The sequence below is a fragment of the Drosophila ficusphila genome, unplaced genomic scaffold, assembly GCF_018152265.1.
Source record: "Drosophila ficusphila isolate 14025-0441.05 unplaced genomic scaffold, ASM1815226v1 contig_106, whole genome shotgun sequence".
NCBI classification, from domain to species: domain Eukaryota; kingdom Metazoa; phylum Arthropoda; class Insecta; order Diptera; family Drosophilidae; genus Drosophila; species Drosophila ficusphila.
This window is the reverse complement of record NW_025063993.1, coordinates 2,225,477-2,249,834: the sequence shown is the minus strand read 5'-3', so window position 1 is coordinate 2,249,834 and position 24,358 is coordinate 2,225,477. Positions and strand designations below refer to the sequence as shown.

The 24,358-nt window shown below is 47.3% G+C and overlaps 2 protein-coding genes across 3 annotated transcripts; both read left to right on the top strand.

The window, feature by feature from the left end:
• Positions 1 to 136: 136 nt before the first annotated feature.
• On the top strand, positions 137 to 8,470 carry LOC108093595 (chitin synthase chs-2). Of its 2 annotated transcripts, XM_017193721.1 has the most exons (10): positions 137 to 185; positions 247 to 488; positions 558 to 727; positions 1,278 to 1,404; positions 1,512 to 1,718; positions 2,187 to 2,362; positions 2,671 to 3,234; positions 4,039 to 4,288; positions 4,988 to 6,217; positions 6,760 to 8,470. In XM_017193721.1, the coding sequence occupies exons 1-10, from the start codon at positions 139 to 141 to the stop codon at positions 7,926 to 7,928; spliced, it is 4,182 nt and encodes a 1,393-aa protein (XP_017049210.1). In that variant the 5' UTR covers positions 137 to 138; the 3' UTR covers positions 7,929 to 8,470. The 2 variants fall into 2 exon arrangements, with proteins under 2 accessions (XP_017049210.1, XP_043064257.1); XM_043208322.1 differs by lacking the exons at positions 137 to 185; positions 247 to 488; positions 558 to 727; ... (1 more) ...; positions 1,512 to 1,718; positions 2,187 to 2,362 and adding an exon at positions 2,455 to 2,586.
• A 2,094-nt stretch (positions 8,471 to 10,564) lies between these two features.
• LOC108093592 (delta-1-pyrroline-5-carboxylate synthase) lies at positions 10,565 to 22,678 on the top strand. Its single transcript, XM_017193718.2, has 12 exons — positions 10,565 to 10,786; positions 15,438 to 15,602; positions 16,006 to 16,146; positions 16,206 to 16,313; positions 16,379 to 16,546; positions 16,614 to 16,802; positions 16,865 to 17,060; positions 17,502 to 17,743; positions 19,675 to 19,932; positions 20,403 to 20,628; positions 20,692 to 20,970; positions 22,301 to 22,678. Exons 1-12 carry the CDS (start codon positions 10,691 to 10,693, stop codon positions 22,561 to 22,563), a joined length of 2,331 nt encoding a protein of 776 aa, XP_017049207.1. The 5' UTR covers positions 10,565 to 10,690; the 3' UTR covers positions 22,564 to 22,678.
• The last annotated feature ends 1,680 nt before the right edge of the window (positions 22,679 to 24,358 follow it).

Genomic DNA, 24,358 nt, shown 5'->3' with positions numbered 1-24,358 from the left:
GCGATGATATCGCCCCGAAGACCCTTATCTTGCGATCTCCCGATCACTCGATCGGTTGGCCAGGTCCGGTGTGCCAATTGCCAGTTGCCGATACCCGATTTCCAGTCAGTTTTAATTTGCCGATGGGCCTAGACAGACATGAGCGGAGGAGACTACGAGAGCGGTGACTACTTTATGCGCAGTCGGTTGGTTCGGGTTAATCAGGATATGATGTCACCGCTAACCAGCACTTCCTCTGCCTTCCAGGAAGGTGCGCGATAGACCGCCGCTGTGGGACTCCTTCCAGGACCCACCATCCAGGAAGACGAGCGGCTCCGACGTCGACTGGAAGAAGCTGCATTTCTTCCTTAAGCTCTTCAAGCTCTGCGTCTACCTGCTGGTCTTCGCGGTGGTTCTTGCCACGAGCGTGTTCGCCAAGCTGCTTTATCTCTACATGGCCGGAAACACAGGCGGCAGCGGACCGCGAGTGCAAGTGTGCAGCAAGTATCGTAAGTGATTACCCCGGATTACCCTGTTGGGATTTACCATTCAAGAGTTGCTTATTTCCCCACTCTAAGTTCTGCGACACGGCCAGGTGGAGGCGGTCTCCAGTGAGCTGGACCAAATCGCCTGGGTCTGGGCGCTGATATTTGCCTTCGCCGCCCCCGAGCTGCTCACCTTTCTGCGCGCCCTCCGCATCTGCATGTTCAAGCGGGAGCAGAGACCCAGTGGACTGGAAGTGGGACTGGTGGGTATTTCGTTTACGGGCAGTAATGGGGTGGCACGATTTGTGGGCGAAAAATAGTGCATCACAATTTTGAACAACCATTCGTTAAGCTTAAAACAAGCTTGTTGTTTTTTTACAAAAGCTTAACATTTTCAGTGTGGTCAATCTTTTATCTAACGTAAACACACTTATCATTTCAGTTTGCTAACATTGCATTATTTTATTACAAACAAAAGTAAAGCTTTTTGCAGTGAACTGCATTTAATGGCGGAGTGTAGAGCAAACAGAACTTTGTTGGTTGAGAAACTCGTATGATATATAAATATTTAACCATCAGTAAATGCTTAAAAGAGTATATTCTGAGAGTTTAAAATACTTATTCTTGTAAATGATTTCATCAGCTAATAACTCTCACAGATTATAAAGCAATCTGTTTTCATCTGATGAAATAAAACCTTCTTTGACATTTTCCCTCCAAAAAAAAACCTTAAGATCTTACTCCTTAACTGAACCCACAAGTTGAGCCACCCTAACCCAGGTGGAGATTGATTGATAAGTCCCCGCTAATCAGGTCACGCTCTTCGAGCTGCTGCACGTCGTGGGTTTGGCCCTGCTCACCTTCACCGTGCTCCCTGCCTTGGATGTGACTCGCGGTGCCATTCTCGGCTGCTGCGTCTGCTTCGTGCCCGCCCTGCTGAGTGAGTAGCTCCCCGAGAACCAACAGCTCCACTCCCCCCCTGACAAGCACCCCAGCTGTTATCGGTGACAACAATTAAATTGATTGCCCCGCTGCTCAACGTTTCAGACTTGCTGACGGGCACGCGGGTGCAATGGAGGTCGGCGGACAGCCTGGTCCTCGGCCTCTCCATCCTGGCCCTCGTTGCACAGGGCAGCGTCTTCCTGGTCTGGCCCTCCATGAGCGACAGCCTGGAGGTGCAGCTCCTGGCCCTCCCGCTACTCCTCGTCTCGTTCCGCTGGTGGGAGAACTTCGCCAACACCCATGAGGCCATCGGTGAGTATGTTGCTTGTTGATAACTGACTGAGCCTTGACATTGGAGAAGGTTAGGTTTCAGCAGGATTCGTAAGACAAGTTTTAAAGGTTGAGATACTTATAGCTCGATACGATAGTTGAAAAGTACTGTCATAGCGATATTGTGACGACATAACAAAACTTTATTCAAAATTCAATACAATTAAAAGAATAAGTAATAAAAGTATTCGTTATTATTTTATATATTATAAAATATTTAAATAAATTTACCATTTTTTTTGTAAATATATCCGAACGTATCACTCCCTTCCATACTAATACTTTATACTAACAATCCATACATACTTTTGAATAAAAATTTCTCAGAAATCAGTTAAAGTTTTGCAAAACAACAGGTCGTTCTTCAATATTCACAGATTTCTAAAGAATTCTAGTTTCAAATGACCAATCAAACTTTGGAATGCTTTCTATTCTCTCCCCCACCGCCAGCATACATCATTCGTACTATCCGCTGCACCCGCTCCCGCTACCACACCTACCTTTACCTGGCGCCCCTGAAGGTGGTGGTCTTCGCGGGGGTGGGCTTCCTTCTCCACGGACAGGAATTTGTTCAGTACTTCAGCCGTTTCCTGGATGCCTGGCAGCCGCACCTCATCACGCTGGTGGTGAGTGGAGTCCACCCAGTGAGCTAGTGGTTACCCCTCACATTGAGCAAAACGTTTTAAGATTCTGTTTCATTTTCAAAAAATAAATAATTGGGTTATTAAAATAGTTATATCTCATAGTTATACGCTTAAATCATTCAAAATTTAACTTCTTAGCTATAGAAGGCTTATATTTTTTGGCATGACTTGTATTTACTAAGAGTAATTTATTTTTATTTTTAAAAGTATGTGGTAAAATATTATGAATAACCAAGCGAGATTTTTGACAATTTTATTATGACTACTTATTACTTTCTGTGCACTTGCAGCAGAGTGGCGGCGACCCCGATGCGCTGATTGCGGCGCAGACGAACTCATCAATCAGGGCGCCGCCGCCGAGGACGCAGTTCACCATGCAGTCGAGTCCGAACGCGGTGGTCTACGCACTGGTTGCCCAGGTGGGGGCAGCGTACCTGAGCCACGTCTTTGGCAAGTTCGCCTGCAAAATCAAGATCCAGGTGTTCAGCTTTGCGCTGCCCCTCAGCCTGGCGGGACCTGCCTCCGTGGTCCTGGCCACCGTGCTCGCCCAGCTGCGGGCCGCGGATCCCTGCGCTCTCCACGGCCTCCTGCCGGACTACCTGGCGCTCCGAGCACTGGCTGGAAATACAGAGGAGCTGGGCGAGCAGTGCCTCAACTGGGCCCTCTGGCTGTGGCCCCTGTGGATGCTGGCGCAGCTCTGGACCTGCCTGCACGTCTGGCAGCCGCGCAACGACAAGAACGCGCAAACCGAGAAGCTCTTCGTGTGTCCGTGGTACTGCGGACTTCTGGTGGACCAGTGCTCCCTGATGAACCGCAGGATCGTGGACTGGAGCGAGGAGTACCTGGCCATCAAGGTGAGTTGGGGGTGGATGGGAGAAGGACTTCCCCCGGAACTGAGTGGGCCAAACCAGATTTGCGCCGAGTTCATGTTAATGAATTATTGTAATCAGGCGCCTGCCTGGCATCAATCATCGCGCCAACTTCGCAGTTCGCTCCAAGCAGAGCCACCTATTCCGGGGACTTTCGACTATTCCGGCGGAGAGTGCCCGGACTGCCGGCACTACTGATGTGCGCTTCAAATGTCAGGCAATGTAATTAAGTTAAATGACGGGGAAACTGCAAAGTTCAGGAAATGTTTGCGTTTGGCCGCGTGGAAAGGGGAAAGGACGTGGCTGGGATGCGAGGCTTTTCGGTGGGTGTAAACTTAATTAAAAGTGTTTCAGCTCCACTCGCATGTTTTCGGGGCCTACCCGGCATAAAGACATTAAAGTAATTAAAATCAGGGCAAAAGAGTTGATTTTGAGGGCATAAATAAGAGGGTCGGCGAATTATGTGCATTCGTAATGATGTCGTGGCATTAGGTGGAAATAAGCCTTAAAGTTGCGACAAACATTGCTCAAAATTGGGAATGTAAATTCGAGGGGCACACAATTGCAATCCCAAATCCCAATTCCGAAGAGCAGGACTCGTTTATTTACAATTGTGTACTTCTGCCAAATTATTCTTGGCAACTCTGTGAGGCACTTGATGTTCCGCAAATACCGCATTGCCTTCCCCCAGCAACCACTTGATATGCACTGCAATCATTCGGAGCTTAGACTAAGCCCGTATCTCTGCACCCACATCCACACCCACATCCACATCCTCTCCATCCGCAGAGCGACCTCACCACGCCCAGGGATCCCGTGGTGGCCCTGGCAGGAGACGTCAATGCCAGCAGGGACATCCTGGAGGAGGACAAGGTGCCGCAGCTGATTGTGTGCGCCACCATGTGGCACGAGACCGAGGACGAGATGATGGAGTTCCTCAAGTCAATTGTCCGCTTGGATGAGGATCAATGCGCCCGCCGCATGGCGAGGACGCACCTGAATGGCGGAAAGGCGGACGACGAGTACTATGAATTGGAGAGTAAGTAAAGGGGGACAGAATGCGAGGGCGGGGATGCAAGTGCAGCTGAAGCTTCTGTCTTCTGCAGTCAACGGCAACTGCATTTGCATTGCACATTTAAAATGTGTCAAAGTGGAAATTTATGCAAGCCCGGGAAGCCGTTTGCAGCTCTACTTATATTGCTTGGCGACTTCATTTCCGCGCTTGCCAAAATGGCACTAAGCCAAGCATCGGCAACTGTCTGCGACAACTTTACGATCTGCCTAATTCCAGCTCTACACAAGGAATAAACAATGTGTCGAAACCGGGTCGATTCGAAGTCATAAATTTTAAAAGCCTTGTTAATTTTATTTTAACTCTTTTGAGAATGTTTATTGAGGACAACTCTCGTCCAACGCACCATATAGTACATACATTTAAAATAATTTAGTTAAAATTACTTATGTGTCCAAATATTTTAAATAACTTTAACTTTCCCAAATAAAATCATAAAACTTGCAATCGATTCGTTAAAAAAAATTAAATTCTTAGAATAAATTTATATTATTTCTGAGAAGTACAAATAATGATAATAACTATTGTTACTGAACCTAGCTTTATTATTCAGAAACTTTTTATTAATACTGTTAAACATTGATTATTTTTAAGAATGACTTTAAAAAAGGTTTTGGATTTATTGCCCCCGAAAAACCATAAATATCAATTATGCTGCATCCACAGCAAACATATTCTTCGACGATGCCTTCGTCTTGGACCCTCGCCAGTGCCAGAACAAGCGCAACCCGCCGATCAACGAGTACGTGAAGACCCTGACCCGCACCATCGACAAGGCCGCCTTCGAGGTGTACGGAGTCGCGATCCGGATGAAGCCGCCCCTGAAAATAGAGACGCCCTACGGCGGACGGCTGGTGTGGACCCTGCCCGGGCGCACCAAGATGGTGGCCCACCTGAAGAACAAGGACAAGATCCGGCACAAGAAGCGCTGGTCGCAGGTGATGTACATGTACTACCTGCTGGGCTACCGGATCATGGAGACGGAGCAGCTGTCGCCGCGCCGCAAGGCGGTCATCGCGGAGAACACCTTTATCCTGGCCCTGGACGGGGACATCGACTTCCAGCCGCGGGCGGTGCAGCTGCTGATCGACCGGATGAAGGCCGTTGACGAGCTGGGCGCCGCCTGCGGGCGGATCCATCCGGTGGGCAGGGGGCCGATGGTGTGGTACCAGCGCTTCGAGTACGCCATCGGCCATTGGCTTCAGAAGGCCACGGAGCACGTGATCGGGTGCGTCCTCTGCAGCCCAGGGTGCTTCAGCCTCTTCCGAGCGAGTGCGCTGATGGACAACAGCGTGATGAAGCGCTACACGATGGTCAGCTCGGAGGCCATGAAGATGGTGCAGTACGACCAGGGCGAGGACCGATGGCTGTGCACCCTGCTCCTGAAGGCCGGCTCCCGGGTGGAGTACTGCGCCGCCTCGGACGCCTACACCCATGCTCCGGAGAGCTTCAACGAGTTCTACAACCAGCGCCGCCGCTGGGTGCCCTCCACCATCGCCAACATCTTCGACATCCTGGCGGACGCGGAGACGGTGGTGCGGAGGAACAACTCCATCTCCACGATGTACGTGTGGTACCAGGGCATGCTGATGATCGGAACAGTGCTCGGCCCTGGGACAATCTTCCTCATGATGGTCGGCGCTCTGGTGGCCGTCTTCTCCATCGACATCTGGACCGCCTTCCTGTGGAACTTCTTCCCGATCATCTCCTTCATCCTGGCCTGCGTCTACCTCAAGCAGAAGTTCCAGCTGCTGATCGCGTTCGTCATCAGCACGCTCTACTGCCTGGTCATGATGGCCGTCCTCATCGGCATTATCGTGCAGATGCTGGAGGACGGACCCCTGGCTCCCGCCTCGCTCTTCTTCCTTCTCGTCGCCGTGCAGATCACAATCGCAGGTGAGGTCCTCTATTTGAGTCATAAAGTTCTACCTGATCTAAGTTTTCGGTTCGGAAAAACTGATAGCGAAAGAAGAATGAATCGCGCTTCTATTCTATGAATTGGTTTTAGTTTATATTTTCTTACAGTATATGAAAAATATTTATTAGTAGTGGCTAATTAGCTTGAATCGGATTGAAGTGAAAAAAATCCTAACAAGAGTGAGTTAAAACAGGAAAAATGAAGGCATAGTATTTCAATAATTGTACAATGCAGTATAGCTAACTAAAGACAATAACATCGCCTTTCAAAAAAATTTCTTTCGTTCCAATATTTCATTGCAAAATATCATCCGGTGGTATCTTAAAATTGGTCCGTTTAAGATAAAAACTTTCATAAATAATTTCATATGTAATTCACTTTTTTGGTTTATGTATATTGCTACCTTTCAAAAGTATATTAAATATAAAGTGTTGATCTTACCGAACTGGCTCAGAGTCCAACTAAAGAAATAACTAGGTGTTATAATTTTGTATAATATTTGAATTTATGTGGCTTCTAGGCTTCATGCATCCGCAAGAGTTCTGGGCTCTGCTGTGCGGGGTCATCTACTACATCACGATCCCCTCGATGTACATGCTGCTGATGATCTTCTCGGTGTTCAACATGAACGACGTCTCGTGGGGAACGCGGGAGGCGCCGGTGCTGAAGGACGACGGCAATGAGGCGCCCAGCGATGCGGAGAACCACCTGCCCGGCTGGCTGAACGACCCGCTGCTTATCCACTCGGAGCTGGGCGAGGTGTCGCTGATGGAGCAGCGCTTCTGGAAGGACCTCATCAAGCAGTACCTGAAGCCGCTCGAGCTGAGTCGCGAGCAGAAGCAGGCGATGGCCGACGGGCTCAAGGAGCTGCGGAACATGATCGCCTTCGCCTTCGTGATGGTGAACGCCATCTTCGTGCTGATAGTGTTCCTGCTGCAGCTGAAGAAGGAGTTCCTCCACCTCAAGTGGCCTATCGATCCCACGGACTTCGTGTCCTTTGATAGGGACAACCTGATGGTGGGCATCTACCGGCAGTACAAGGAACTCGACCCCATCGGCCTTTGCTTCGTGATATTCTTCGGGCTGATCCTCATCATCCAGTTCCTGGCCATGTTCTTCCACCGCTTCGCCACCCTCTGCCAGCTGCTGGCCACCACCAGGGTGGACTGGTTCCGCTCCGGAGGGCAGTTCACGGACGAGGACGCCGCCACTGAGCTGAAAGGCAGTGCGGTAAACATCGCCCGCAGGCTGCAGCGACCCAAGAGGCTCTTCGACGACGACGAGGATGGGGAGGGGGAGCACCCCCACTACGACGAGGTGCTGATGGAGGGGGCGGAAGCGGAGCACCGCGAGAGCATGGTGCGCCGCCAGACGATCTTCCGGCTGCACGAGACGCGCAACAAGCCGCACGGCGACTACAGCAACCTGGTGCTCAACTTCGAGCGCCGCTTCTTCGGCGACGACGAGCTGAACCTCAAGAACCTGGCCCTCAACCGCAAGTCCGTCAAGCTGCTCCAAGCTCGCCGCTCGGAGGCGAAGGTCAATGCAGCTGCCACGCCCGGCGGCACGCCCACCCCCAAGAACGGGCGGCGACCGCCCCAGGTGCCCAAGAAGGTCAGCTTCTCGTCCGCGAACCGGAACAGCATGGCGATCTACGACAACGGTGGCTACGAGCACACCGAGTTCTAAGGGGGTCCTTCAAGTATTTACCAGAGAATCTTTTAAGCGTACTATTATTCCTCCCCAAAGGGTGTGTTGGAAAACTTTGTAGCTAGCTATTTATTCCTTTACATATAATCACTTTTACATTCAATCTATTCTTAGAAATTTAAGTTTATATTGTTACCTATTTCCCACTTCCATTTTGTTGAATTATCTTAATCGAATTTATCGACAGCTTAATTCTTAAAAGGTTGTGTGTTGAAACAACATTTTTTATTATTCACAACATATCATATTTCTTTCCAGTTTCACTTTCAAACTTCTGGTAGGATTTCACGTTGCGAAGATTTTATTATTTACTATTCCAACTTGATGGATTACCGAGCCCAAATTTATCGAAATGAAACTTAGAAAGTTGTGACAGTTCAGAGTAATTAACAACCTAATTAATAGACTTCAAAGTCCAGAGTTTTCCGAAGCACCCACTATATCTCTATATCCTCATGCGATTGTACAATCGAATCCCCAAGGCTCTTGGTGGCGTAAAAAATATAATTAATTGCATTTAACTCAAGTGGCAGAGGCAGCCAAGTCTACTTCCCTTCTAACTGAAGACATCTCATTAGCATAATTACCAGATGCAGTGGGCGGGGCCGCGGGGAGGGATTCGAGGGATTTGAGGAGGTGGAGGGGGTCTGCTTCATTCATCAATGTCGGGGCAACGCTTAGAGTTAAGTGCTGCTCGTGGTGGCGATGCGCTTTTTGCCCGGAAAGTTCTGCAGCTCTTCGTTACAAAATGCAAATCAAAGTGTGATTAGCTCGGATTTGATGAAGTTTCTGCAGCAATGCACAAGTTTCCTTCGCCGCGCCTCCTTCCCCCTCCCCACTATTCCCCCTTTTCCCCAGTGTGTGTGCGCGGGGGCGTGGCAAGGTGTCGGCGTAAGTGTTTTGTAAGTGAATTTTTCACCGCCTGGGCAAAAAGAGGGCGAGGTGACAGGCGAAGGGGAGTCCTTGCCTCCGAGGACTGGCAGGACTTACTTTGGCAATGCGCATACATTAAGAGCGGGGACAAGACAGGACGAACAGGAGTGGGGATGCAGCCAGGACGAACTTACGGCCGCAGGATGCGGACTGTCTTTGGTTTGCAAAGTGCTGAGGCACCAGATTAAAAGGGACGAGTGCTCGGCATGTAAGAACACGGCTAAGTAATGAATTTGGTTGGTCAAATGGAAGCGGAATATCGATTCGATGGTAACCGAGTTATGCGCAACTTTCGCTGGCACTTTGAAGTTATCCTGTGGCAGACTCCGGATTCCGGCAGCAATTAATTGGGAAACTCTTTGATGCAGCGCCTGAAACGCATTCAGCCAGATGAAACAATAATAAAAACCAGATATTTACGTATCAGTTTCAAACAATTTCAGAGTTGAGTAGGTTTTCGCCAGCACAAAGCTCCAGATAAAATACAATACGAGAAGAGAGTTTCCCGGCCTGGCAAAGAAACCCCACTAAATCACCCCAGCACATTCCGCTCGACTTGACAACTATTTCTACCAGTGGCCTACTTGGCGTATGCGTAATATTCTTGGCTTCTTACTCCGGGGCATATAAATTTGCAGAGTTCTTGCGACCTGCGGTCAGCACTCAGTACTGGAGCAAAACCAGCAAAACCCAGTCATAAACAATGGCAGAGCTCGATTGAAAAACTTGTGCCAGTTTTTCGAGGAGGGGGTCGAAGGAGGGCGGGACATAATTTTGCACTTATCTGACCCCAGGCAGCCCAACCCAACTGACTGGCCACTAACCCCGCCTCTCCGGAGGCCTGTTGCCATTTGGTATTGTATTTTATGGCTTTTCTATGCATTGCACAGGACACAGGACTACACCACTATGCTGCAACAAAACTTTTTAATGTCATTTAATTATGAAAATAATTCTGTGTCCGGGTGTCAGTCGTTGTCTTTGTCAGGGCTTGATTCTGCCGTTTCCGGGGATCCATTCCGGATGCGCTGGACATACAAGGTTAGCTGGCCCCCCTGGAACTGCCGGCAATTCACAGGTCATCCGAAAGTCGTTTCCCCCACTAATGTGGCTGCTACTTTGGGCAAGTAATTAAATGAATAGCTGCAGGATAGTTCAACACAATGTGCACTGATTATGCGCCCGGCGGAATTCTCTGTCAATTTTCCATTGAAATAAACATGTTGACATTTCCAGCAGTTAATTAATATTTGCAACAGCCTGTTATTTATGGGTATTTTTTAAGCGCTTCAATTTTGGCCGAGAGGCAATAATATTCGATGGGTAATTCAGGGTGAAAAATACTTAACTGTGTTTCCGTTCAAGTGGAGGCCCTTCGGTGAGTGATTGCACCAAGGGGTTTTTCGAGATACCTGGCACTTCGTCACTGCCGAGCGGAGTGTCCAAATGGCCTAGCAAACACAAGTCGCTAGATAAGCGCTCTTCCCGTCACTTGCTCCACTTGATAAGACCGCTCGGACTCTCTCCGGTTGGGTGTTTGTCACAATCTGGGAGCGAGCGAGCTGCTCTGATTGATAACACGGCCAGAGAGGCCGGCCGAACACCAAATTTTAATCGCAATCGCAATGAACACTTACAATTACACATGTTTGCCCCACATTATCAGGAGCCGCTTTCGGGGCGGTCAGTCCGTTGGTTCGCCTCAGTAGAACTTGTCGGGCTTTGCGGTGCGGTTCCGTGCGCGTTCCGTGACTTTAAGAAGATCCGTTGTACTCCTAAACAAATATCCCCCAAGACTAAGCCCCGAAATGCTGCGCAACAGCTTTCTCCTGGCGCAGAGCCTGCGCAACGGCTTCTCCAGGAACGCCTGGCGAGCGGTCAGCTCCCACGGACCCCGACAGCCTGTGAGTGGGGTTTATGTAACCCGAATAACCAAGTGCCGTGGCAGTTATTTCCCGACTCGTCTAGTGTCGATGGAAAAGTTCTTGGATGCAAAGTCCGTCTCGGGTTTGTGCTAATGCAAACGGACCTTTGGTTGCTGATCAGACGTTATCAGTTCTTTGTGTTCAGGTCAGGAGAATCATTTGAGCAATGGTAGAACCGGATTGAAACTGGTTCCGAGTGGGAGGCCTTTGTTTGCAAAACATTGCCTTTAGGGGCCAACAGGTAGAAAATAAAACTGGATAACATTGGAGTGCCAAATAGAAAAATAGTTCGGTGATTTTGATTTCTGTGACTTTTGGAAAGTTAAATATACAACATATTTTTATTTTTTAAAGCTGTATTTGAGAAGGTATTTTTCATTCACAAGTGATTATTTGATTTGAATCGTTTTAGATACAAAAGCAGAGTGTTGATAGTCAATAAACAATTTACAACCGTCTTCTTATTCCATATATAAGAATTAATTTCAAAAACTTAGCGTTAATAAATTAATAAATGAACACATATTTTCGCTGATTTCTGCACTGTTGATTAGTTTATATTCAAATAATTACTACAATTATTTTGTGGTAGTTCATCTTTTTCAGGCATTCACAGTAAAACTTCCATTTAGTAAAACAGATTATAGACCTTTTAGTTAGGTACAATACCATTAGGGTCCACCCTAATCAACATACGTACAGACACATTAAAAAATATATATTAAAAAGGCTATTAAGAAATTGGCAGTCTATTGACCGATAAGAGTCGATTGATGATGATTTTGGTGGAGGGGAAAGCGATGGCAACCCGGTCATGACGACTGAGCGTGAATTCATTGTCTCGGGGCTTCTGGGTTCCCTGAAACTCTGATACGGCGACCATGGGAACCCCTGAGCAACCCCTGGTGGCACTCAGTAGGGACCCTTTGCAGTCTAGTGCTTTGTTTTGATTGCGTAAGCTCTTGAACAACTTGTGCTGATTGGGGATACCTCAACCGAACTGCTGCTCGGAAATTTCCCTGGCACTTATGGCTAATCAACGCCCAATCGAAGCAACAAAACACTATCGTAGGATTTTACTTTACGTTCATTACGGTCAACCGGCAACAGCTTGAAAGGGTTTCGGCGTAACCCTAAAGCAGGCCATAAACTGCGGCAAATGGGCCATCAAAAACGGGGTCCGGCTAATTGAATGAGCATCGATCGAAGGACTCTCTCGCTCCGAGCTGTAAATCATTTACAGTTTCGTTTTGATTTCCACTAACATGAAAACCAGGCAGGCAGGCAGTAAAACTGGGGTGGGGGAGCGGGAAAAGTGCCGGACAATCTGATAAAATGTTGTCACAGCATGACAGCTGCTGGACCGAAGCAGAATTCTGGGTCGGGCAAATGCAAAAACGTGTTCAAATAAATTCTAAGAGTGTAAATATTGCAGGGAGGGGCTGAGGGAAAGGAGCTTGGCCATACAATAAACTTAAAACCCCTTTAAATATGCAACAACATTTACGCTGCTCGCCCTCCGGCGAGGACTGTGTCCTGCCCCAGGCTCGGCTGCCCCTCGCCGCATTTGCATATGTCCGACATCGGGCCCAGCCTTTGACACTCGAAACGACTTGCCTAGGTCAGGGTCGTTTGAGCAGCCCTTACCCTGCCACCCAGACACCCAGCTACAAAACCACCCAACCCAACCACCCTACAATCAGCCATCCTTTTTCCCACGTGGCGCCGCCTCCCCATTGACTCACTTCATTCTGACACGTGTTGGCAGTTATGGCGCCTTCTTTCTCGGTCTCGGTCTCGACTCTCTTTTCTGGCAGTGCGTGTGCGAGGCACATCATAAAAAAACATAATAAAAAGTTCACCCGACTAACAGATACCCGGCACTTGGCACGTGGTCTAGGAGCTCAAAACTAATCTGATTGCCCCAGGGCCACTGCAGGTTACACCCAATAAAATGATTTTAATTTTATACACAATTTTCTTAAAATTTTGATGATGGACACAGTAATTTTACCAAAAATCTTAATTAATGCGGATTTTAGTTAAAAATTAGGAAACTTGTCTCAGTTTCTTAAAGTAATTTTTATATACTGTGTGCATATTTTTGAAGGGTTCTAAAAACTTTGTTCTTTCTTTTTCCCAGATACAAAATAGTCTTTCAAACAAACAATAAAGGCTAACAAATTCATTTAGGGCCACTTTCTGAAAAACTCAGTCAAAGCTAGTTAGTCGAACAAAAGCGTACAACTTAAAAAGGCTGAATCCAAAATTGTAATAAATTGTTGAACAAGTGTTAAACCTCTTATGTGAGCTGTACAAATTTGATAACCTATTCAAGGACTATGACTAAACATAAGCAGCAATTTTATTGACACTACAAGGCTGTTAAGAAATAAACGAAATAGTCAAGTTTTCTGCATACTCAACACTTGGTCGTTACTTTCTTGAGAGTTATTTAACAGGGAGAAGTTGTCAATATATACTTAACGAGGACAAAAATAGATTATTCGGCTAAAGTTCATGTATCCGCAACTCTAATACGCCCACTTCACGAGTACTAGGTATAAGCCCAAGAAAAAATCCCCGAGTTGGGGTAAGGGCAAACCATGACGCACAGGGAAGCAGGCGAACTATAAAGCACAGCACTAATATTGCCCAGCTCCAACAGCCGAGAAATTGAGTCAGTGGGCCACGAAATACCATTTCCGAACATCTGTCGGGGGCAGTTGAAGTTCTACATCGCTGGACTGGACTGTAAATATAGCAGAAGCCTGAGAGCAGCCACAACTCATGCATGTTAACGGAGCCAGCATTAATTGCCCAGTAATTACACGGAGTGTCATCGCATTTGACGGGCCTCAGACACTGGGAAATCGGGAGATGGGGCAGCAGATTATAGCCATTCGATTAGAAAACAATCGAATTGGGAGCCAAGGCCTGAGGCGACTCCTGACCTTCGACTAATTGCATTCGGTATCACGCATACGCCATGATAGCCAGCTGAACAAAAAGTAGGCTTTCAGCGGTGAGTTGGCCAGACACAGTCATAAAACAGTTTTGGTTGTTTTGCTTTTGGATTGCTTTGCGATAGTGATAAAAAGTTTATTTGTGATAACAAGCGGGTGAACAATTAAATGAGTAAATAAACAGAGCATTTGTGATTGTCGGCGTACGTTTTTATTGAGCTGCACTTGACACTTGCCATCACAATTGCCAGACGAGTGTAACGAAATCAAAATATTTACGCCTCAATTTGAGCTGATTTTTCTGAAATAATTGACACGACAAATGCGATGAGTTATATGAACAAAAAGACCCCTGATTTGATGTTATTGCGCCTGAAAGGCAATCAAAGCTACCGCCCAAACAACCCGTAGCATGGCGCGAAAAATAAAGAAAAGCTAATAAAAACACTTTTGATTGATGGATGAGCGAGGTGGCATGATGAGCTGCAGCTGTTGGGGTAGGAAAAACAAATTCGCTGTTTGCTCGCCTGTTTTCTCAGCAGTTATCTCCCCGCCGAGCCAATCTTATCCGCTTTTTCTACCCTTGCAAAGCCTGTTGTGATTTCGTTAAGAGGTTCGTCGTTGTTTGTTCAAAAAGTGGAAACATTTAATAAACTTATAATGTATCAGGAGCTTTTTATTGTGTTTTCTTATAACTTTAAATACGAACCCCCGTTTATGTTCAGCTTCTTCCTCTCTCGGGAGAGGATGTGCTCAGAAGATCGGAAGTGTGATCAGCGCTTGTAATGTAATGTTATAATAATATAATATAGTCTAATATACATGATTAGTACGCAGCCTGTTACAATATTTATATTATATTAAAGAGAGAACTGCAAGTCGGATTAGGCAACTATTATTTTATATGTCCAATTGTTTTTATATCTGAGAGCATACTTTGCCTTCAAATTTGGTTCTGCAACTACAAAATTTACCATTTATATTTAAAATATAATTGAGTTTAACAAATCGTTCAGCGAAGATAAAGAACAGCAATATGTGGGCACTTCAGAGAAAGTTGCTGCCAAAGATTTATTTTTGTTTATTTATTTATTTGCATACTAACCTCGAACTTGCTAGAAGCTTTTAAGGATATTCAGCTTGCAGCTCTTGTGTTGATTTTGGCCCTTTTTTCCAGGAAGCTCCAATTTAGAAAATACCAGTTAAAAATAGTTGAATTTAAGGCTTAAAGCCACTTCTATAAAAGCACGCCGAGCATAAGATATGATTATTTTGCAATAGTCTGATGTCGGAATTGTAAAATTCAATTAGCCGTAATTCCAAATTGATTATGAATTGCGTGTCGAACTAACTGACTTTTTGACCACGCGCCGCTGGCTAAAAAACCAATTAACACACATAATAATTATTAGAAATTCGAATAAAGCCACTGGGGAAGGGACTCCGTGTTGCAGTTTTGCTGATTACAAGCTGATTAGGTGCGTTCGACGGGGACTGTTTAATTAATTGGATTGCCATTTATTCCTCAATTCGTTGTTTTTATGACACACGTTTTCGCTGTCGCAATTTATGACCTCACTTTGGTTCTGTTTTCGCCGATTGACGGCGATAAGACAGTGGACTTGGCCTGGAAGAACTGGCTAATGATTTACGACTTTTTTCAGCTGGTGTCGCCTGAGAAGCGCTTGGAAAAGGCGCATCCCACATTCACCGAGCGAAGTCAACTGAAATACGCTAGAAGACTCGTGGTCAAGCTGGGAAGTGCAGTCATCACCCGCGAGGACAACCATGGATTAGCTCTAGGCCGATTGGCCTCCATCGTTGAACAGGTCAGATATTATCCCAGTTACAAGCGAAGTGCTTGAACTATGATAATGAAAATAAGAACTTACTTTCTTGTTTAATTATAGATATTAAATTTTTAAATAAAATGTATTTTAATGTGTGTATAATTAAGAAAAAAAAAAAACATTTTATAGAACTCGACTATGATATTTAAATACAACTTAAATGTGCGATAATGACGAGCTTACTAAAGTATACATACGAGATCAAAAATATTTGTATAATAGTATTAAATACATATAACAATATTTAAAATGTTCTAAATATTTTTTCATAAAACATTAGTTTATGCCATGTTTAGGCTCTTATCTTACTCCTCTATAATATTTAATTAATTTTAATACAAACTAAAGTAACACACTAACTATAAACCGTTTAATCCGGCAGGTCGCCGAGTGCCATTTGGAGGGCCGCGAGGTAATGATGGTCACCAGCGGGGCGGTGGCCTTCGGAAAGCAGAAGCTCGCCCAGGAGCTGCTCATGTCGCTGTCGATGCGCGAGACCCTCAACCCGAAGGACAGCAAGGAGGTAGTAGCTGGAGAACGCCAGATCTGAACCTCTAACCGAATGCTTGCTTCCCAAAACAGTTCGAAGGCGCCTCGCTGGAGCCGCGAGCGGCGGCTGCGGTGGGTCAGTCCGGTCTGATGTCCCTCTACGACGCGATGTTCGCCCAGTACGGCGTCAAGATTGCCCAGGTGAGCCCCGCAAAGCTCCCCCACTAATTGGACACTGATTTGAGTGGGCTTGCGTTCGCGTTTAGGTGCTGGTGACCAAGCCGGACTTCTACAACGAGGAGACACGCAACAACCTCTTCTGCACGCTCTCCGAATTAATTAGCCTGAATATTGTGCCAATCATAAATACCAACGACGCCGTATCCCCGCCGATGTTCATACGTGACGACGAGCCAGCCGGCGGCGCCAGGCGGGTAAGTAGGGCTTAAGGGGCTCCACCTCCCCGCGTAGTCACGTGACCGGGCTGCTCCTCCGTTGTAGGGAATCCCCATCAAGGACAACGACAGCCTGTCCGCCATGCTGGCCGCCGAGGTGCAGGCGGACCTGCTAATCCTCATGTCCGACGTCGACGGCATCTACAACAAGCCGCCCTGGGAGGACGGAGCCAAGCTGATGCACACCTACACCAGCGACGACATCAACAGCATCGAGTTCGGCAAAAAGTCAAAGGTAATCGAGTGGCCCCGCCCGCCCTGTAATTCCACCCACTCACCGGATCGAATCCCTTGCAGGTGGGCACCGGCGGCATGGACTCGAAGGTGAAGGCGGCCACCTGGGCCCTCGACCGGGGCGTCAGCGTGGTCATCTGCAACGGAATGCAGGAGAAGGCCATCAAGACCATAATTGGCGGCCGGAAGGTGGGCACCTTCTTCACGGAGGCCACCGAGAGCGCCAACACAGTGCCCGTGGAGGTGATGGCCGAGAACGGTGAGTGGACCGCAGGGGAAGTGGCTTACGAAGGGATAATGACGGAGAATAATGCGAAGGGGCTTGGGGAGCTCCTCAGTGGAGCACGTAATTAGCGGTTTTGCGAAGGTTCTTCCAGCCACATCGATGCCCAATCATCCGGTGCGAAGCTATAAGCCGGAACAAGATAGCCCTGTTAGTGATGTTTCGTGGCGAGAAAGTTGCAAGATGCAACAGACAAGGGTGACTGGACACGGGCTTATGGCCATTAGGAATTACACCAGCTAAACAAGAAGGGGGTAATAAGAAAGTGGGTCAGCAGGGACTGTCTGCCTAGGGAATTCCAGTCAGGTTAATTTAATTTGATTGTTATTAGGGCTAAGTGCAGCAGCTGGCCGAAAGTGCCTGTTAATTAGCCGAATGCAACTTGTTTTCAGCAACTATTTTTCCCTCTTTTTTCAGCTCGCACCGGCAGTCGCCAGATGCAGGCTTTAACGGCTGCCCAGAGGGCCAGTGCCGTCAACACCCTGGCAGAGCTGCTGGTGAGCCGCGAGAAGTTTATCCTGGAAGCCAACGCCAAGGACCTCGCCGAGGCCCAGAAGAACGGACTGGCCAAGCCGCTGCTCTCGCGCCTCTCGCTCAACTCGGCCAAGCTGAGGAACCTGTCCGTGGGCCTCAAGCAAATCGCCGAGGACAGTCACAAGGTAAGGGAACTTAATTACTGCAGGGAACCACTTCCCGGAGTGCTGGCCAAGGGAGCTGGCTGCTGACCCCCGAAAGACTCCGGCAAATTGCATTTGTTGCAGTGTCGAAAAGTCAGCCCCAAATTGAGTTAGCCCTGGGATTTGTCTGCCTGGCAGAATGGCCAAATGGCAAAATGGCCATTTCATGAGCTCCGACAAAGGCGGACTTGGGCAGCCATATGCAGTTTCCCAAGCCCTAACAGCATTATGAAATCTCCAAGCAATTTTACACTTCAACAAAAATTGACACCCGCCCGGAGGAGCCCAGCTGCCGGGGGTGACCCAACTCGCAGCTCGACGGGCTGGTGACCTACCAACGCGCTTAGAGAGCGGCCATCGGAGCAGTCTGATACGCCCGGAAATGTTCGATGGGTCGGGATGCGATGGCAGCTAAGCAAGTGGAAGATAAAAGACACTTTCTCGTATGCGCCCTCGTCTGGTGTCTTGCCAGTGACATTAGCCCGCATCCTGGCCCTTTCCTGCCCTTATCCCCTTTTAGCGCCAGACAGAGTTGATCGAATATCGCTGGGGATTGGGGACTCAGGGTCGGGGGTTGGGGGTTGGGGGTTGGGGCCTCCCTCCCAAGCCAACCGTTTTATTGGATGTGATTGTGCGGAAACGCAGAAAGTTTTCCTTCATGTTTTGCCTCTCTGAAAAAAGTTTTACACTGAGGACGGGGGCGGGTGTCGTGGAGCCGGGACATGAGTTTATTGTAAAAATGGCAAGCGAAATTGTGACACAAAATGGCGGCAGCGTGAAAAATCATAAAAAGGGCGAACGTATAAAGAAGCTGGCTGGGAATACAGAAAAACCATAACGCACTCAATAAATGTCGCTCCGATGGCGATGTTGTTTTTTGTCCCACTTTCTTTTTTCATTACTTGCCTGCGACAAACAAATGCCGCGGACATTGTTCGGCCTCTGGGCCACAAAAGCGCTCCAAAGTTTAATAGGTGTGAGGACTTACTGTGCTGCTGGTACTTCAGTTTTCAATTACCCGGCCTGCCAACACTTCATATAAAAAGTTTTATTGCGAAGTAAATTCTGAATAATGTAAGAGTCGCCCAATAGAATTAGGCCAAAATGTTTTGCCAAGATTTCCTCACACGCGTTTTTTCAATTTCCGGAGTGAAGCACTTATAAAGCCCCCTACTTCCTGCATATTTTATGGGACGTAATAACCTTGTGCAACTTTTCTTTGCATCCTTCTACTGGTCACTACATCAGCTCCGACTTACCCAATTGTCCCTCGCAAATATAATTTAAAGTTTGACGTCCTACAATGCCAGAGTCAATAATAATGACCATATAACCAAATTTACCCAGCGCCCCAGTCGAGTTTAATGGTTAAGCGGAGCGGGAAAGCAGCGTGAAGTGCAGGAGGAGGACTCCTCCTTGGTCCTGGGAAGCTCCTTTCTATGCAAACAAGGCCAGCCAACTGCTGTCAGCAGCCGTCCAGCCCAGACCAACCCGCAATCTCTTTATGTTATCTGCAGCCAATTTTCTAGAGATTTCTCACAACGGGCGAAGGACGAGGACGAGGAGGAGGGACGAGGGACGAAGGACCCGCTGGAGGGGCGGGCCAGCTGGAGTGCGGGGGCGTCCGACAGCAGGCCATTAAAAATAAATAAAGATTACGACGCGCTGAGCGACTTGATTTATGTAACGCCTCAAAATGGACGCCAGGGAATCGAGCTGCGGTGTGGGCGCGGCATACGGTTCTCCTGCAAGCGAAACTGTCGCATAAATATCGAGTTATTTTTATGGCCCCGATGGTCCCACATGGCGAATGCGTTATGCGATTTACGCTGACTTGTGAATTGACTTTCCTCCCGCCCCTCTACATCCCCATTTCTTATTCCGTATCTAATTTCGAATCGCTTTCCTTGCAGAACGTGGGACGTGTCCTGAGGAGAACCCGCCTCGCCGATCAGCTGGAGCTGAAACAGGTCACCGTGCCCATCGGCGTCCTGCTGGTCATCTTCGAATCCCGCCCAGACTCTCTGCCCCAAGTGGCCGCTCTGGCCATGGCCTCCGCCAACGGACTGCTCTTGAAGGGCGGAAAGGAGGCGGCCCACAGCAATAAGGCTCTGATGGAGCTGGTCAAGGAGGCGCTGGCCACCGTTGGAGCGGAGCACGCCGTGTCACTGGTGAGACTGATTTGGATAAGGCTAAGATAAACTGATTATGGCTACATTTAAAAAACACTTAAGAAGTTATCCATAGCACTTTTCAGAGTGCTCTAAAGTTTAATTAAAACAACGCAGGCCGAATAGCAATTTAAACTCGATTTTTGAGTTCCAATAGAGAGTACCTAATTTGAATGTTTATTTGAATAATAATACTCATCTAATATATTGAGAATACATTTTAATAACTTTGAAACAAAAGTGACACGATACTTTTGTCAGACTATTTTGCGCTCAACCATATCAAATTTAGTTGGAACAAAAAATAAACAAATGTTTAAATTAATATTGTGTCATCAAAGCTGTGCATTACATTCAGGCAGCATTTCTGGATAAAATAGTAATAATTGTAGTAATTATTATCATTTCAATTGAGGAGTGTTTTATAGCCATGTTGAACTTTCCTTTTTCCCCTAATTTGCCCATTTAAGGTTTCAACGCGAGAGGAGATCAGCGACCTGCTCTCGATGGAGAACCACATCGACCTGATCATCCCGCGAGGCTCCTCGGAGCTGGTCCGCAGCATCCAGCAGCAGTCGCTGCACATCCCAGTTCTGGGGCACGCCGAGGGCGTCTGCCACGTCTATATCGACCGGGATGCGGACCTGCAGAAGGCCCTGCGCATTGCCCGCGACGCAAAGTGCGACTATCCGGCGGGTAGGCGACCTCCCCTTCCAATTGACCCACAAAGCGAGATGCACCACTGTCCTTCCGTTTCAGCCTGCAACGCCATGGAGACCCTGCTTATTCACGAGGACCTGATGAGTGGCGAGATCTTCAACGATGTCTGCAACATGCTGAAACGTGAGGGGGTCAAAATCTACGCCGGCCCCCGGCTGAACCAGCAGCTGACCTTTGGCCCCCCGGCGGCCAAGAGCCTGAAGCACGAGTACGGAGCACTCGAGTGCTGCATCGAGATTGTGCCCAGCCTGGACGAGGCCATTAATCACATCCATACGTTCGGCAGCGGCCACACCGATGTCATTGTTACGGAAAACGGTAACGAAATGTTCGAAAATTGAAAATTAATTTCTATTGCCGGCAATCGAAGTTGAAAAATGGTCTCCCCATTGTGTCCCCCGCTTTGTCCTCGCGCTCCGATGCGTTCCAATTTGATTTGGTTTTTGTGAGGTAATGAGAATTGCGAACCGCTGGTGGGGAAGCCCTCATAATGGTTATTGCTGCAGATTGTTTGGTTTTGGCGGCTGCGGGAAGGCAGATACAATGTCTGAATTTAAATGTGCCACAGAAGATATGTACTATGGGTTTCATTTTAAATAACAGCAATTTAATTTCAAAATGTAGTAGGTTAGAGTCAACAGGGAGTGTGGAAAACTAAAGGAACACCTATTAAATTAAGTGGGGAATAGCGTGATAGTTTCCCGTTTAACTGGTAATGAAACTTGTAGGTTTCACTGGCACTAAAAAGCAATAGCGTTTAATGCATCCGGTTATACAAACTTGAGGCTTTTTAAATTTCCAACTTTTTTATAAAACCTTATCTGTTAATCTTGAGTTCGTATTTTGCCATGTATTTCCAGAAGTAGACTTTAGAAAACTTTATCCGAGCAAACTGAAATGGATAGGTAATAATGAAGGGCTGCTATGGGTTAAACCGTTCCATTTATTTAATCAACATGGTTTTGCTCACTTCTAAATTTATTTACTTTAGTACCTTAGCATTAATTTTGCCCAAGACCTTTTCATAAAACATTATCCGCGCATGCTGAAAAAGGCAACAATGAGGAACGTTTGTGGGTTTTACCTTCTGTTTATTATTTTAAACAATAGCTATGACAAAGAATGCCGCAAGATTTGTATGGCATGGTACTCCTCAATTAATTTTTAAGGATGTTTTGAGGAATTCCACAGCTATTATTCTAAATGCAAGTGCATTCAAGTACTTCCCCGAATATTCCGTGCTGAATATGGCATGACCGCCCGCTCCTCCACGAGTAATTCAATTTAGCCCTCAATGCCATTCCGGCATGCAGTTCTTCAGCAATTCAGGCATTCTGACTTGCAACCGAAACCAAACCCGAATCCTAATTCAAGTCGGGCAAGTTTAGCGTGCAAACTTTTGCATGCATGCACAACTATGGAGCCCCTTTCCCACTCACCAGTCCCCTCCCCCCTTTTGCCACAACAAATTTAAATCATTTGGGAAATTAATTTTATTCAACACTCTTGCCATCCGTGTGGGCACTGCACATTTCCACATTTCCACATTTCCACATTTCCACATTTCCACACTTCCACCGCAGTGCAGCGCAGCCACGCAATTCGAGCAGTTTTTGAATTTCAACCCGCTTTCCGTTTCCATTCGCAGATGCGGCGGCCAAGCAGTTCCTGGGCAGCGTGGACAGCGCCTGTGTGTTCCACAACGCCAGCTCGCGGTTCGCGGACGGATTCCGGTTCGGCCTTGGCGCCGAGGTGGGCATCTCCACCGCCCGCATCCACGCCCGCGGCCCGGTGGGCGTGGAGGGGCTGCTGACCACCAAGTGGATCCTCAACGGACAGGACCACGCCGCCGCGGACTTCGCCGAGGGAGGCGGTCGCACGTGGCTGCACGAGACCCTGCCGCTGGAATAACCTAGCCAACTGCAACCCACAGCCACTCCCACATCCACACTCAAACCCAAACCTAACCTAATCTGTACTTAGTTGTAGGACCCGAATCGTTCCCAAGTAGATTGTTGTTCCATCATCTCGGCGAGAAGTGCATTTTGAGCGAAGGGTAATTACATGGGGGCGGGCCGGGGCTTCGATGACAGCTGCCGTAGTGGCCACATGGGAGAAATTAATTTGAGTGAAAAATATTTGCCGAGACAACTTGGGTAATTAATAAAGTGAGGAGAGTGCGGCGGGGGAGTCTGTCAGCCCTTGTCTTGGGCTCGCAAAGTTCCCGGCGAAAGTTCCGCCCTGCAGACGAGAGAAAGGATGGCGAAATAAAGCGAAAGGCGCTGGGGGAACTCCGCTTAAAGTTTCAATCTTTGGCGAGCGCTTTGTATATACGCATATTCCTATTGCAAATCATAAATTAGTCGTGAAACGTGAAATGCAGCTGAGGGTCGCCGCGCATCTGCCCCGCTGCCCTCGGCGCCTCCGACCTGGTGTGCAACCGCGTGGCAAGTATTTTAATTTTTATGTGCACCGCGTAAGTTTCTTAGACCAGCTCAGCTTTCTTTCGCTCTCTTTCACTTCGCAAACTTTCCGCATTGCGTGCTGGCCGAAGAAGCCGTTGAAGCCGCAGGCGGAACCGGGGGCGGGAGGGCGTGGCATTTGCTCTGCCACCAAAGGTGGTTCGTCCTGTCAACGCGCAAACTTTTTCGGAGAATTTCCCCTCGGAAACTTTAAGCTAAATTGAAGTTGGGGTCAGCCGGAACCAGGGAAGATTGAGCAGTATCGGAAACCAAAAACCGAGCTGAATTGCTTCTGGACCACTTTTATTTTACTTTCAGCGGAAGTGGACTTTATTCAGTTAAGTCTCCTGGATCCCTTAGGTAACTTTAAAGGTAAAAGAGCTGTGTGCTTACTAAGTTCTAATCTTCAATCGGATTATTTAAGCGGATGAAATATTTTAAAGTTATGGAAGATAACTTAAACTGTGATCAAATAATTTTAACAATTTTCATCAGAGATATTCAAACCTTTTTTTCAATATGATTGGTTTTGCCTTGTTACCGTTTGCTTTTAGTTTTTAATTTCAGAGTGATAAATTGCATTCGCGTTCTTTATTTTAATACCAAAGCGCGGTGTTAAATAAAAACAATTATGCTTTAAAGCTTTCTGTAAAAGCTTTGAACACAGAATATGAATTTATTTTATTTAAAAAAAATTTATTTTAATTGACAGAGAGGTTTGCACCTTTCGAGTTTAGGAAGACCAGTTTTACGCCAGGTGAAAGTTAATAAAAAATATACGTTAAATTTGTACTTTTATGCCATTTGCAAGTGCAAGTGTTAAAGTACCGAATCGATCCGTTAAACAGCGAATGCCAATGAGCGTTTAAGCCAGGCTGAATTATGAACTGAAGCCGTTTCAAAAGTTCGAGCCACCCTGCACTCGAAGTATCTGCTCTGCCGTTGAAACTGCAACGTTTTCAGTGGCAAGCATAATTTTACCTCTTTCAACTGCTCGCCGCGCGTGCGGACAATGATACGTGGATGTTGTGTGTACCTGATCCGCAGGGCAGGCACGTAGGACTCGGTAGTTGCGGAGCACTTGGCAAAGTTAACGGCGGAAGTTGGAGCCCAGAAGTTTGGCCATTTGCGGAATGCCCGCGGAATGCACTCGCCGCAGTCGCTCCTCCGACGGGGCACTCTTAATTAGAATTGCAGGCATTAATCTCGTGGCTAATGCCACGTTGAGATCGAGCGATATCGGT

Bases quoted from the DNA above. Each gene is read 5' to 3' on its own strand.
- LOC108093592 (XM_017193718.2), top strand. From the start codon at position 10,691: ATGCTGCGCAACAGCTTTCTCCTGGCGCAGAGCCTGCGCAACGGCTTC. The intron at 17,061-17,501 runs GTGAGTGGACCG...CTCTTTTTTCAG, and splicing joins GGAGGTGATGGCCGAGAACG to CTCGCACCGGCAGTCGCCAG. The intron at 17,744-19,674 runs GTAAGGGAACTT...CTTTCCTTGCAG, and splicing joins TCGCCGAGGACAGTCACAAG to AACGTGGGACGTGTCCTGAG.
- LOC108093595 (XM_017193721.1), top strand. From the start codon at position 139: ATGAGCGGAGGAGACTACGAGAGCGGTGACTACTTTATGCGCAGTCG. The intron at 728-1,277 runs GTGGGTATTTCG...CCCGCTAATCAG, and splicing joins GTGGACTGGAAGTGGGACTG to GTCACGCTCTTCGAGCTGCT. The intron at 1,719-2,186 runs GTGAGTATGTTG...CCCCACCGCCAG, and splicing joins CAACACCCATGAGGCCATCG to CATACATCATTCGTACTATC.